This window comes from Pecten maximus, chromosome 10 (assembly GCF_902652985.1).
Source record: "Pecten maximus chromosome 10, xPecMax1.1, whole genome shotgun sequence".
Taxonomy (NCBI): domain Eukaryota; kingdom Metazoa; phylum Mollusca; class Bivalvia; order Pectinida; family Pectinidae; genus Pecten; species Pecten maximus.
Window position 1 is genome coordinate 25,750,528 of NC_047024.1, and position 12,552 is coordinate 25,763,079.

The window sequence follows — 12,552 nt, forward strand, 5'->3', positions numbered from 1 at the left end:
CCGCGAACTAGGTCCGACTCGGACAACCGAGAAATATAAGCCGCGTGAAATTTAACAACTTAACAGCATAAAAATAAGCACCTAAAACAAGGTAACTTATGTCAAATGATGAATAAACAGGCGTCTATCTCAAAATGATTATATAAAATACGTACAAGGTTAGTTAAAAGAAATACGATAAATTTCATATTCATAATATATTTCCAAATCATATGATGGTATTATGACGTCACAAAGACAAAAACACCTGGTTTGTTTTGTAATGTATTCAATAAACAATACCTCTTTCCTTGTTCTCAGCGGTATTGTTGTTGTCGTTGTCATTTCTTTCTGTCATAAACTTTAGTAGATCAGCCTGAATCTGGAAGTTAGATATCAACCCATTTTATTGTATATATATATATATATGTGTGTGTGTGTTTGCTATATTGTTTCGTGTAGATGGCATAACACCTGTGTTATAACGAAGATACAAAGAGATGTGATCAATTATCACATGTTGTCCTCATTATCGATATTATTTCTTGATCATGTCTCCACTTATATCCTCATTTTGATTTCGTAACATAACATGACCCCGGGTTTGATCTAGACTAACATTGACCTAGCTTAACATTGACCTAGATTAACATGGCGGGTGCCGTTGACGAAGCAGAACAAGCTTTGATATTACCCTTCCAAAACACACATTTTTATTTTCCTTATGTCCTCACCAGGTTGCCATGTAAAGCTATCTCTTTTTTTATTTTGCACGTCCCCATCAACCGTTTGACATTTCTTTTTACCTATTTCGTGTTTTTTGACGCCTCCTACCACCACTCTAGACCCTAAGCATCAATGACGACTCCTGGAAGGACGAAACAGTTGTATGTTGAAGTTTAATATATTTTGGCTCTGCTGTGTCCAACACTCATTGTGTTTTTAAAGCTGCTAATATCTTGCGTGTCTTTTGTACAACCTTTCCAACTCCTTGATTATTACATGTAACTACCTTAATTCTCTCATTAGAAGAGGTTTAATAATTTACTTCATACACATCAGACGATTTAACTTGTTCGGAATATCCCTTTAGATTACGAAACTGCCATTTGTGGCGCATTGAAAAAAATCGCAACCGTACAAAGATCTCGCGAGAACCGAGACCTGCAGGAAGGAAAATTTTCGGGAGAATTCCAATGACACCGTTTCTCTCAAAATTGTGGACCTGTTGCCTTTCTTATCGATTTTGAATCAGATTTACAATTTTGTTTACATGGAAGTGGTTTCTCTGGTACATGATCATTTTATACATATAAGTCTATATTTCCCTGTTTTACTATAAATCTGCTTCTGCTAAATAGACAGTTACCAGAGATTGTATCTAGATGTTGTATCCAGAGAATCTCATTAAAGAGTCGACCATTTAAAGGCTGGCCAATCACAATAAAGCGATTGCGTCGTCATACGTACCGGTAAATCTGATTGGTTGATTCTGTTTCTGGTAATTCTGGTGAAAAAATCGATGATATCTTTAGAACAGGGTGACACGTTGAAAAAATTTAAAACCTTTCTCATCGGTGGACACAATGCTGTGGATATAAAGAGAATTAATTCGGACGTTAGAGAAATAAAAGAACGGTTTATTCGTATGTCATATTTAAACTGATTTACCAATCATTGTTAACAGACGCTATACTATCGGTTTAGTATAAATGTTTAAGCTTATGACTAGAAAATCGAAAAAGAGGAATAAATAAATAAATAGATTTAAAAAGATTATAAATATTGATAATTTTCATAATTTCGTTTTAAATATAATTTTATATCCGTTTATATCATGTCTTCATGAATTGTTGCGAATATTGCGAATAATAATCAGGTGGTAATACAAACACATCAAATCTGAAAGCCTGTGATGTCATCTTATGACGTCTCAGTACGATATATTACATGAGACCATACGTGAAATGGCTGTACTGAAGAAGAGGGAAGTCATGTTTTGTCTGTTTGAATGAGGTTTTAACCTCGCACGCACCGGTCATATATGGGGACGAAGGCCATTAAGAAATCAACAAAACAAAAAAACAAAAATAAAGAACAAGGGGGAAGAAATTAACCGAAATGGACATAAAGTCGAATGGATTCAATAGGGCAGCAGATCTTTGGTCTCTTCAATGTCCCTTAAACAGAAGTCATTGAAGAAAATCCCGATTCAACAGAGACACCGATATTAGGCGCCTCATTCGATAAACATGCAGTTGGGTACTCTAGATAATATTCTTTATATATTAATATATTATTAAACAGAAGACATTGGCGACCTGCGATCCACCAAGGTGGATATTACATTTAGTCGCCTCTTACACTATGCAGTGAGATAGAGCAGGCATATTCTTTCTCCGCTCCTGTCTGTATGCGTAGGTGATCATGTTGAAAAGTGTATCTTCTTTAATCCCCCTATTACACTTATGGCTTCGACTCAATATATACACTCCCTACAAGTCTACACTCCCTACATGCTGAATTAAATGTACACATATGCATATATAAAGATCATATCAATAGATGATGTTTGCAAATTGTACAGAATTTATATGACGCGGAACGATTTCGTGCAGTCAGCTGACTCAATATACAGGACATGATTGTGTTTTGTATAACTTTCAGTCATTCAAGTTTGTATGTGAACATTAAAATTTATAGATGATTTTGTGTAACTTATATCAGCCCTCGCGTGTACCAATCGTCAAAAATGTCTATACCCTATCAGTACAACCATAAACAATGTATTAGTCAAAATGGTACATATTGGAGAATTATAATACATGTATATACTTATATTAGTATCAGCTTTTGAGTCTGGAGGAATACCCTGTGCCCAGTTTCCTCCAACTCTTTAGCTGTCACGTGGTTGAAGTTTTTGGCCATCATTCGCCATTTACTTGTAAGTAGTGAATAAATCTTTGTTTTTTGTTCAGAGTGTTTCGATCTGATAAACTTATTTAATAATAAATATGACATACATACCACAAATTCCGCCAAGTTTAATAGAACCTTCGTTTCCTGTCTTCCATGCACAGAGAGACTGTTTAATGAATATGTTTTCCGGGTCTTTTGCTGAGTTGACTTTCTGACCAAGAATACCCTTCATTAGAATATCCATTGACAAGTGACTGCAGTGTCTAAAATGGAAAACAATTACATATACAAATGTACTGCAATATTCCCCTTGTATTTTATTGATTACATTTTCACATCTATCTGCAGTATACGATACCTATTCAAAAGACAAAACAACTTTCACTCAAACTCTCTCACTTCTTTATACTGAACTGATCCTTTATAGACTGAGTGAACCAATAGTTTTGTTTATTAAGTAATACGAGAATTCAGCTGGACTTCGCCATCTCAAAATCGTTTGGCTCGGCAGAAGGGTATGAAGCCTCTACATTACAATATCCATACTAAAAGTGAGCCTTAGCTTTTATATTAAATGGGTTTTGTATCCTCCAAATGCAAAATTGAAAAGGCAATCTACATGTTCCCTTAATGGGGGGGGGGGGGGGGGGGGGGGGGGGGGGGGGGATTTAGACCACATTAGCATGTCCCTAATATGAAAGTTGCTGCTAGACTCCATTTTTGATTTTGATGGTAGATATATATTTTTAGTATTGTAGTAGTTCTTAATATCTTTTTTAAGTCTCTCTATGTTTACATGCCACATTTTACACGCTGTCTGACGATTGCTGCAATATTGTATGTAGAATTAGTTAGTGTTGCAAATTAAGTGAAACAGAATGTACTTATTCATCTCATTTGCATATTACTCACAGCTGTATGACGTACAAAATTCCAGTATGAACAATAACAAACCATTCATGTTATACATGACTTACTTCGTAAAGTCGAAACTATGTCCACATTGTGATGAAATCTTTATATTGTCGACCATTGTGTCCAGACACTCCTTCAGCAAGGGACATATCTGTAAAATTACGATGAACAATTATTTCTGTATTTCAACATCCTGAAACAACATCTACTACACCTTTATAACAAATCAGTAGTTAAACTTTACATGATCTTCTCTATTTACACACGTCCGTGAGCGTCAAGACCGTGGGTTACCGACGTCCGTGAACGTCAGGACCGTGGGTTACCGACGTCCGTGAACGTCAGGGCCGTGGGTTACCGACGTCTTGAACGTCAGGGCCGTGGGTTACCGACGTCCGTGAACGTCAGGGCCGTGGGTTACCGACGTCCGTGAACGTCAGGACCGTGGGTTACCGACGTCCATGAGCGTCAGGACCGTGGGTTACCGACGTCCGTGAACGTCAGGGCCGTGGGTTACCGACGTCCGTGAGCGTCAAGACCGTGGGTTACCGACGTCCGTGAGCGTCAGGGCCGTGGGTAACCGACGTCCGTGAACGTCAGGGCCGTGGGTTACCGACGTCCGTGAGCGTCGGGACCGTGGGTTGCCGACGCCCGTGAGCTTCAGGGCCGTGGGTTACCGACGTCCGTGAGCGTCAGGGCCGTGGGTTACCGACGTCCGTGAACGTCACGGCCGTGGGTTACCGACGTCCGTGAGCGTCAGGGCCGTGGGTTATCGACGTCCGTGAGCTTCAGGGCCGTGGGTTACCGACGTCCGTGAACGTCAGGACCGTGGGTTACCGACGTCCGTGAACGTCAGAACCGTGGGTTACCGACGTCCGTGAGCGTCAGGACCGTGGGTTACCGACGTCCGTGAACGTCAGGACCGTGGGTTACCGACGTCCGTGAACGTCAGGACCGTGGGTTACCGACGTCCGTGAACGTCAGGACCGTGGGTTACCGACGTCCATGAGCGTCAAGACCGTGGGTTACCGACGTCCGTGAACGTCAGGGCCGTGGGTAACCGACGTCCGTGAACGTCAGGGCCGTGGGTTACCGACGTCCGTGAGCGTCGGGATCGTGGGTTACCGACGCCCGTGAGCTTCAGGGCCGTGGGTTACCGACGTCCGTGAGCGTCAGGGCCGTGGGTTACCGACGTCCGTGAACGTCAGGACCGTGGGTTACCGACGTCCGTGAACGTCAGGGCCGTGGGTTACCGACGTCCGTGAGCGTCAGGACCGTGGGTTACCGACGTCCGTGAACGTCAGGACCGTGGGTTACCGACGTCCGTGAGCGTCAGGACCGTGGGTTACCGACGTCCGTGAACGTCAGGACCGTGGGTTACCGGCGTCCGTGAACGTCAGGACCGTGGGTTACCGACGTCCGTTAACGTCAGGACCGTGGGTTACCGACTATGCTTTTTACACGGAATGGGAAAGTGATGATCCCATGTAGTTAAGATATTCTGAGTACAACAGTATTTAGGCGTAAGTCATTATCACTTCAATGATAAAGAGAGTAATTATAGAGAATTATCACCGCTATTGAGGTCATGTTACAATATTGTTTTTTTTTGTTATTTGATCTCTCATCCTTCTAACTCCCTTCCCCGCTAATACGGGAAAACATCTGGAAAATCTGAGCTCGACTAAATAATTCGAGATATATAGACGGGGTACAGTGAAGAAAATTAGAAAATGTAAGTAAACCTAATTGTTGCTGTATACGTATGTACCTAGACATACTTATAATGTAGCATACTTACCGTTTCTGGTTTACAAGCAATCAGATCTATCTGATCATACACGTTTTATCAGATCATGAGAGGAATACAATTATGAAAAAGTGAATTATGACGTCATAACGAAAATTCAAATGAAGCGATATGTTGTTATTATTCGAACCTTTCAAGTTAGCTAATGGTCATGACTAACTACTAAGTATATTGACCAATGAATATTAATGTGATGTCAAAAAAAAATTCAAGACTCCATTCTTATCAAAACATTGTCATCATTTATCAAAGTGATAAGCGACCTGTTGACTGGACTTCGACGAAATCATCCTTGACTGATGATAATAATTATAATACCTACAATTAATTATATTTTTTTCTCTCTTTCTTATTCTAATTCTTCTTTTACTCGTTTTTGCATTTAAAGATTTTTTTCAGTATTTTGGAGAAAATAATCAAAGCTGTTCGTGTAATTCTTGATGTACATGTGTATTACCTGCACGCGCAGTATACCGGTAACCAAACCAGACCATATAAATGATGCATTAGGCCTATAATCCATTTCACAACTAATTATACTAGACGAAAGTGAAATAGGACAGAATCAATTATCACAACATTATGGCATAATTGGAAAATTATTGTATGACCAATTATAGACCATGAACATTTCTTCCCTTTCTGAAGACGGCGGTGCACACGTGCGTATGAAATAAACTACAGAGACCCCGCTGTTAATGACATCTCCCTTTACAAACCGGAAGGAAGGGTGCGTGGGTTGAAATATTTACCTGTTCTATCTTATCCTTTGAAAACACGGAAACCAGTTTGTTTTTGAGAAATTTCCAGTGCATGTTATCTGCCATAGCCACAGCACACCCTAGAGTTCCACACATGTCAAAGGACGACTGTAAAGACAAAAGAATGAATAGCGATTAAATGTCATTTGTGTTTATTGATTATTTGCAACTTATTTTTCGGCATAGCCGTATAATATTCTTTTGGCCCGGATATGACGCGACAGGTGGCGTTACTGGTCAAGATGAAGTATGTGATTGGTCAATGTAGCGGTAAATGAAAAATGCAGATATGCAGTTAAAAACGAAACAAAGTCAAGATTGATTGCAAGCTGAATAAGTGGATGTATCTTTTCAAATAATACATTAATAAAATCATATTCCTGATTCAAATGCAGTCTTGTTACCACCAAAAATCATTCAAACTGATATAATTTTGTTTTCTGTGCTGAAACACATTAGTTCGTTCATTTATTTCACCAGCAGTTTTATGTTATAACCACCAGCATTAAAACTATGCCGTTTATCTTTTTTAAAGATATTTCTTGTTTTAACATGAATTGGTTGTTTACACAACGGAATTGCCCATGTTTTCTGACTAGATAACCTCTTACTCTTTTTCATAAGTTTTGATAGCACAATTTTTTTCACAAAGAAATGACGTCCCCAGTTTATTTAATGATACCCGAGTGGAAATGCGTTGTTTTTATGCAGCATTTGTAAAATACCTTGATCATATTAAACATATTTCCATTTCATAAAATGGAATGAAATCCCAAATAAGATCCCTTTATGTTTTTAACGCCATCAACGGCTCTATGAAGCGGAATTGACGTAATTGTCATTTATCATATGCCAGAATAAATAATTAAATCAGCTGATCGCGTAGAGGATACAGATAATGATATACAGTGTAGTTACATACTCTGTTGTATTCCAACCTCTCAGAGTGACAAACGAATAGATATAAATAATCAGCAATTTGCGGAATGAAATGGCATTCATATATACTGTATAGTTCAGTTGTACTAAGTTTTAATATACATAAATAAAACCAAACATACCGCTCTATTGATAAAAACATCTGATCTGTTGATGCAGATTTCTCTGATCATCTCTTGATCGGCTATTAATGTCACAGGGTTGTGTCCGTGGTAAATTCTGTAGGTTGAAATTCAAACTATAATCATTGGTTTATAATACTGTAAAGTTGGTGATATTCAACAGGAATTAAATTCGAAGTCATTAAATATAGCACGAAAATAAATATATTTTTAGCTTTTATCAATATATACAAACAAATGTATATAAGTTTTTACTGTAGATTTTTCTATGATGTGGTTGCGCAAAATAAGGTTCGAAAGTGACAACCGCTAAATATTAGCCCGTGAAATTTAATAACTACACAGTACGATAAATAGATATATCTAAAAGCAACATCATTTAAAAGAAAATATTTTCCAGAAATAAAAGTATTATTTATAGAATGTCATATAAGGGAAATATTGTCGTTAGCTTAACAGCATATACGAAGGATTGTTCTCACACAGTACACAATCTGAAACATCACCATTAGACATATTTGCATAACTAACTACACTAACTAAATACTAGTCTGATAGGACTCCAGGTAAACTCGGAGTGCACTCAAAGTTTACCTGGGGTCCAAACGGATTGTACTCGCAGTGCACTTTGTGTAACCTTAAGTCTACACACAACTGTATGCTATTCCAGGAAATGATGGAGTAATTTTTATAAACATGTATACAGTGAGTTATAAGCTAATAAGTTCGAAACTATCGTAAGATGAGGATAGCTTTGTCATTGTAAGGAAACACTCAACAACATAAGTTTAAACTAGACAATAGATTTGAAACTTAATCAGTAAACATGTTTTCACTCACCCAATAACTTTTCCATATGTTGATACCAGCTGAAAATCTGTCCAAGCTAAACCCTGAAAAATGTTAACAAAACTTAGCTTTTTTTCATTTCGTCCCTTTTGTTTTATAAATCATAAATTGGTGTCAAAAACCTGTATTTCAAGTAAAAGATACCAACATTTCCAGGAAACATCATCATAAATTACACCCCATACTCTTACTATCTGTTAGAGCAAAGGTGTGTCAATCCAATATCAAGGATATCGATAAGAAACCCAAGGGTACATAAAGGAATAAACACATGTTTTATGCAATCAGTGTTGTTTAATGATTTTATTAGTTTGTTGGCCCCATGATTAACCAGTGTCATTTTAAGGTTGGGTATCCTTGCAGTAGCTGGTGGCTACTTCTCTGAACAAAAGTGACATGCCCAAGGACACAATCACGTCAGCAACACATACCAATCCGTGTATCAGTTTCCTGAAAACCGCAAACCGCCACAGGTAGGGACCACGCATTTCAGATCTTCACCTGATGTTACGTAGGTTTTTAAAATGAATTTAGGGGTCACCTTCAAGAAAAATACAGAACTGTTTCATTTCGTATGAGTGCCTCATGCTGTCTCCATTTCGTACACTCTATCATCTTGATCTGTCAACATTCCAACATAACGTATCGTATGGAGTCCTTTCTTAGTTGCCCCTATACAGCAATGGCGTCGGATTTCAGGAGAGACGGTAGCCTTGTCCTTTCATCACAAACATAACACTCAGGTCGCCTTCTCATTGTTAGCTTGACCCCATCTAACATTTAAGTTTCACAAGTAGTTTTTAAACATATTATTTTTAATTTTGAAAGAGTTAAGATAACCATACAATATTTAAGGATCAAATGACACATATTATGAAGAAGTACATTACTTCTTAAGTGTGCATTCATGCCATGTTTGACGATAGAAACATTAAATAAATTGATAATCAATCAGGAATTTAATAATATATATCACCAATGTTTTCCTCAGCTGTCCTTTATCTATAACTTATTGTATCTATTACAAGCAATCAGTTTAATCTGACAATGAGAGATAGGTAAAACTGATAAGTTTGTGTTTGTTAAATCAATCATTTGTTGTGACACTTATGAATGTGGATACGAAGTAACTTCTTGTGAAATACATTGAAAAAGCAGAAAGACAATAAAACGTGTGTTCAAAATATAACAAGCGATGTCGCGTAACTTCCTCATTTCATTCTTTTCAAACCGACATTTAAGTCAGCGACATACATCCCGTTTGAAAACGAGTTCATATTTTTTTCTCAGTAATTTCATCAAACATGTCTAGTCAGTTTGTACAGCATTTATACAGCTCGCAATATTGTCCAATTAAACCTAAGCCATTTTATACAAGCCAAATATTATCAATTAAACAAAATGTAATTGTTATCATTACTCAATATTATCTTATATAAACCAAATATGGATGTTTTTTTAAAACCAAATATCAACATTTTAAATCATTCATAAACCAAATATAAGTGTACACACCAAATATATCATTATGTACATGGTTTTGTGAAAGAAGCGATATCAATTAATTAAACTTTTTTCGTATGTGTAATATAAATATGGTTTCATAAATTTTATGTTGAAGATATCATTAAACTGATATACTTACATCTTTTTTGTAACAGGGTAAAATACCAAATATAAATTTGGGTTTAGGTCCAGGAACACCAAGCTTTGTGAATAAACTGTGCTTCCATTTACTGTACCTGTAACGATATAGCAGAAAGGCAGGTAAACGTCAAATAAGGATTACAGAACAGGACAACTACATAGATAAAAAAAAATGTCTCGATTCACTGTGGAAAAATTGAAACTAGCAATATAACACCTGAATAAAGATACAGATTAGCCCCACAATGAATTGGCACAACAACAATACTTGTCAAAGAAACAATAGAAAGCAACTACAATTAGTGCAATCATAATTCATGGTTCTAAATGAAAAATATGATTCTCGCTAAAATGTTAGTGTCCCTAAAATGTTAGTTTCCCTAAAATATGATTGTCACTAAAATGTGATTGTCCCAAAAATATGATTGTCCCTAAAATGTGATTGTCACTAAAATGTGATTGTCACTAAAATGTGATTGTCCCTCAAATGTGATTGTCCCTAAAATATGATTGTCACTAAAATATGATTGTCGCTAAAGATCCATGTCTAAATCATTGTTTATCATTTACATTATTATATGAGGCGACTAATGTGGAGAGGTTGGATTTTGATGAATCAAAACCGTTCGGCTTTATATGTTACAATAGTTAGAACCATAATCTTTTCTAATGTATGCTAATTGTGTCTCTCTTAACACACATAGTGTATACATGTATATTCATTGTCAACCTTGTGATCCTGTATTGGGTCGTTGGGTCGAGGAAACGTTAAGAATATATCATATCTCTGATATCAAAGATCATACATTTGAAAAAAAATGATAAAAAGCTATTTCATAATAGATATCACGATGCATTACTGTTTGCGTTTGAAAGTCATAAGGAGCTGTCATTGGTGATTGGCAACGCCGAATTGCTCCTCTCCACTGTGAAACTTCACACCTTCGATACATAAATATGACACTTCACACTTACCCACTACATTTGCAGGAGGCAAACCAGACGTTTTAATGGGGACCCTGATGAAACAAGTTAAAAGGAAGAGATACCCATCCCATGTATTGCTATTGGAGCAGCATATCAGAGTCTCTATCTTCCTTGTAAGGCAAATGAAATATATTATACCGTGTATGGGATCATATTTAATTCATCAATCATTTTAAAAAATCCGTAATTTGCGCATAATATTTTTCATAATATGATTCAGAAAAGGATTATGTTTCAGAAGCATACATGAATTAATATAACTTTTTATAGGACAATATTACAAGATCTCCTAGTCTTTCAAGTATTTGTTACATCTTACATACACCCATACAATGTTAAAAGCTACTATGTAGAATATTTTAAATCATCGTTAACTTTTATCATTATGTAGAATATTTTAGATCATCATTATGTAGAATATTTTAGATCATCGTTAACTCTATCATTAAGTAGAATATTTTCGAGAGAGAGAGAGAGAGAGAGAGAGAGAGAGAGAGAGAGAGAGAGAGAGAGTTGTTTCCAGATATGTTGATTTCTCTCTTGAGACAGGTGATTGGCTCCTGCTTTGTAATAGAAAAGTTCATCTCTTCTGCCATACATTCCCTAATGATGACTCATTTCCCTAATTAGATAGTTACGTAAAAGAAGAACCAAATTGAGAAAATCTACTAAAAGATAAAATAATTTCACACATTATGAAAAATCATGTATTGAAAAACTACAACTCTGTGTATCAGAACGTCCACAAAAATAGCGCTACATCCTTGCTGAAGCAAAAGATTGGAATTTTATGGATATTTCCCAATGTTAAATTCAAACAGCTAGCATAATCACATAACTATCATCTACTTTTTAGTCCACTTTAGAAACCTCTCCTTTACCAATGATTGCATAAAAAGACACACAACTTATTAGTACCCTTCCAAATGATATGAGTTATACACAATTGGGTCAAACTGAATTTAACTGTAAGTGACATCATACAGCTGTTTCGTCCTTCTAGGACTCGTCAGTGATGTTAGTGGCCTTATACAGCTATTTCGTCCTTCTAGGACTCGTCAGTGATGTTAGTGACATCATACAGGTGGTTCGTCCTTCTAGGACTCGTCAGTGATGTTAGTGACATCATACAGGTGTTTCGTCATTCTAGGACACGTCAGTGATGTTAGTGACATCATACAGGTGGTTCGTCCTTCTAGGACTCGTCAGTGATGTTAGTGACATCATACAGGTGGTTCGTCCTTCTAGGACTCGTCAGTGATGTTAGTGACATCATACAGGTGTTTCGTCATTCTAGGACACGTCAGTGATGCTTAAGACCTCAATCTATCACAAGAGATGGTCAAAAACTCGAAATAGGTCAAAAGAAATGATGCAAAAGATCCGTTCTTATAATGAATTTAAATAAATTTGATCATTTTCAATGTTGCTTTTCCAAAGACCTTTAAGTACATGAGCTAATTCTGAACCAAAAGTTGAAATGTAATGTTTAATATCCTGTTTATATTTTGGAATATAAATTGAGAAGAGAAGCCTTGAAAAGGGAGAATATGACCAGGTGTTCCGGAAGAGCAAGCATCTTTAATGCAAATCTAGGTAAACTTCCGGTATAATCACGACCGAG

The 12,552-nt window shown here is 36.8% G+C and overlaps 1 protein-coding gene across 2 annotated transcripts in view; it reads right to left on the reverse strand.

Moving 5' to 3' along the window:
- Positions 1–12,552, reverse strand: part of LOC117335747 (cytochrome P450 3A24-like) — a 30,590-nt gene that overhangs the window by 8,506 nt on the left and 9,532 nt on the right. Inside the window, exons 2-9 of one of the 2 annotated variants that reach the window (XM_033895924.1) lie at positions 9,940–10,036; positions 8,286–8,338; positions 7,446–7,542; positions 6,376–6,492; positions 3,876–3,964; positions 3,007–3,161; positions 1,450–1,568; positions 283–361 (exon numbers count right to left, since the gene is read on the reverse strand). In XM_033895924.1, coding sequence (XP_033751815.1) covers positions 283–361; positions 1,450–1,568; positions 3,007–3,161; positions 3,876–3,964; positions 6,376–6,492; positions 7,446–7,542; positions 8,286–8,338; positions 9,940–10,036 — 806 coding nt within the window. Of the gene's footprint in view, positions 1–282; positions 362–1,449; positions 1,569–3,006; positions 3,162–3,875; positions 3,965–6,375; positions 6,493–7,445; positions 7,543–8,285; positions 8,339–8,725; positions 9,212–9,939; positions 10,037–12,552 lie in introns of those variants that run through there. The other variant, XM_033895925.1, reaches the window with a different exon arrangement.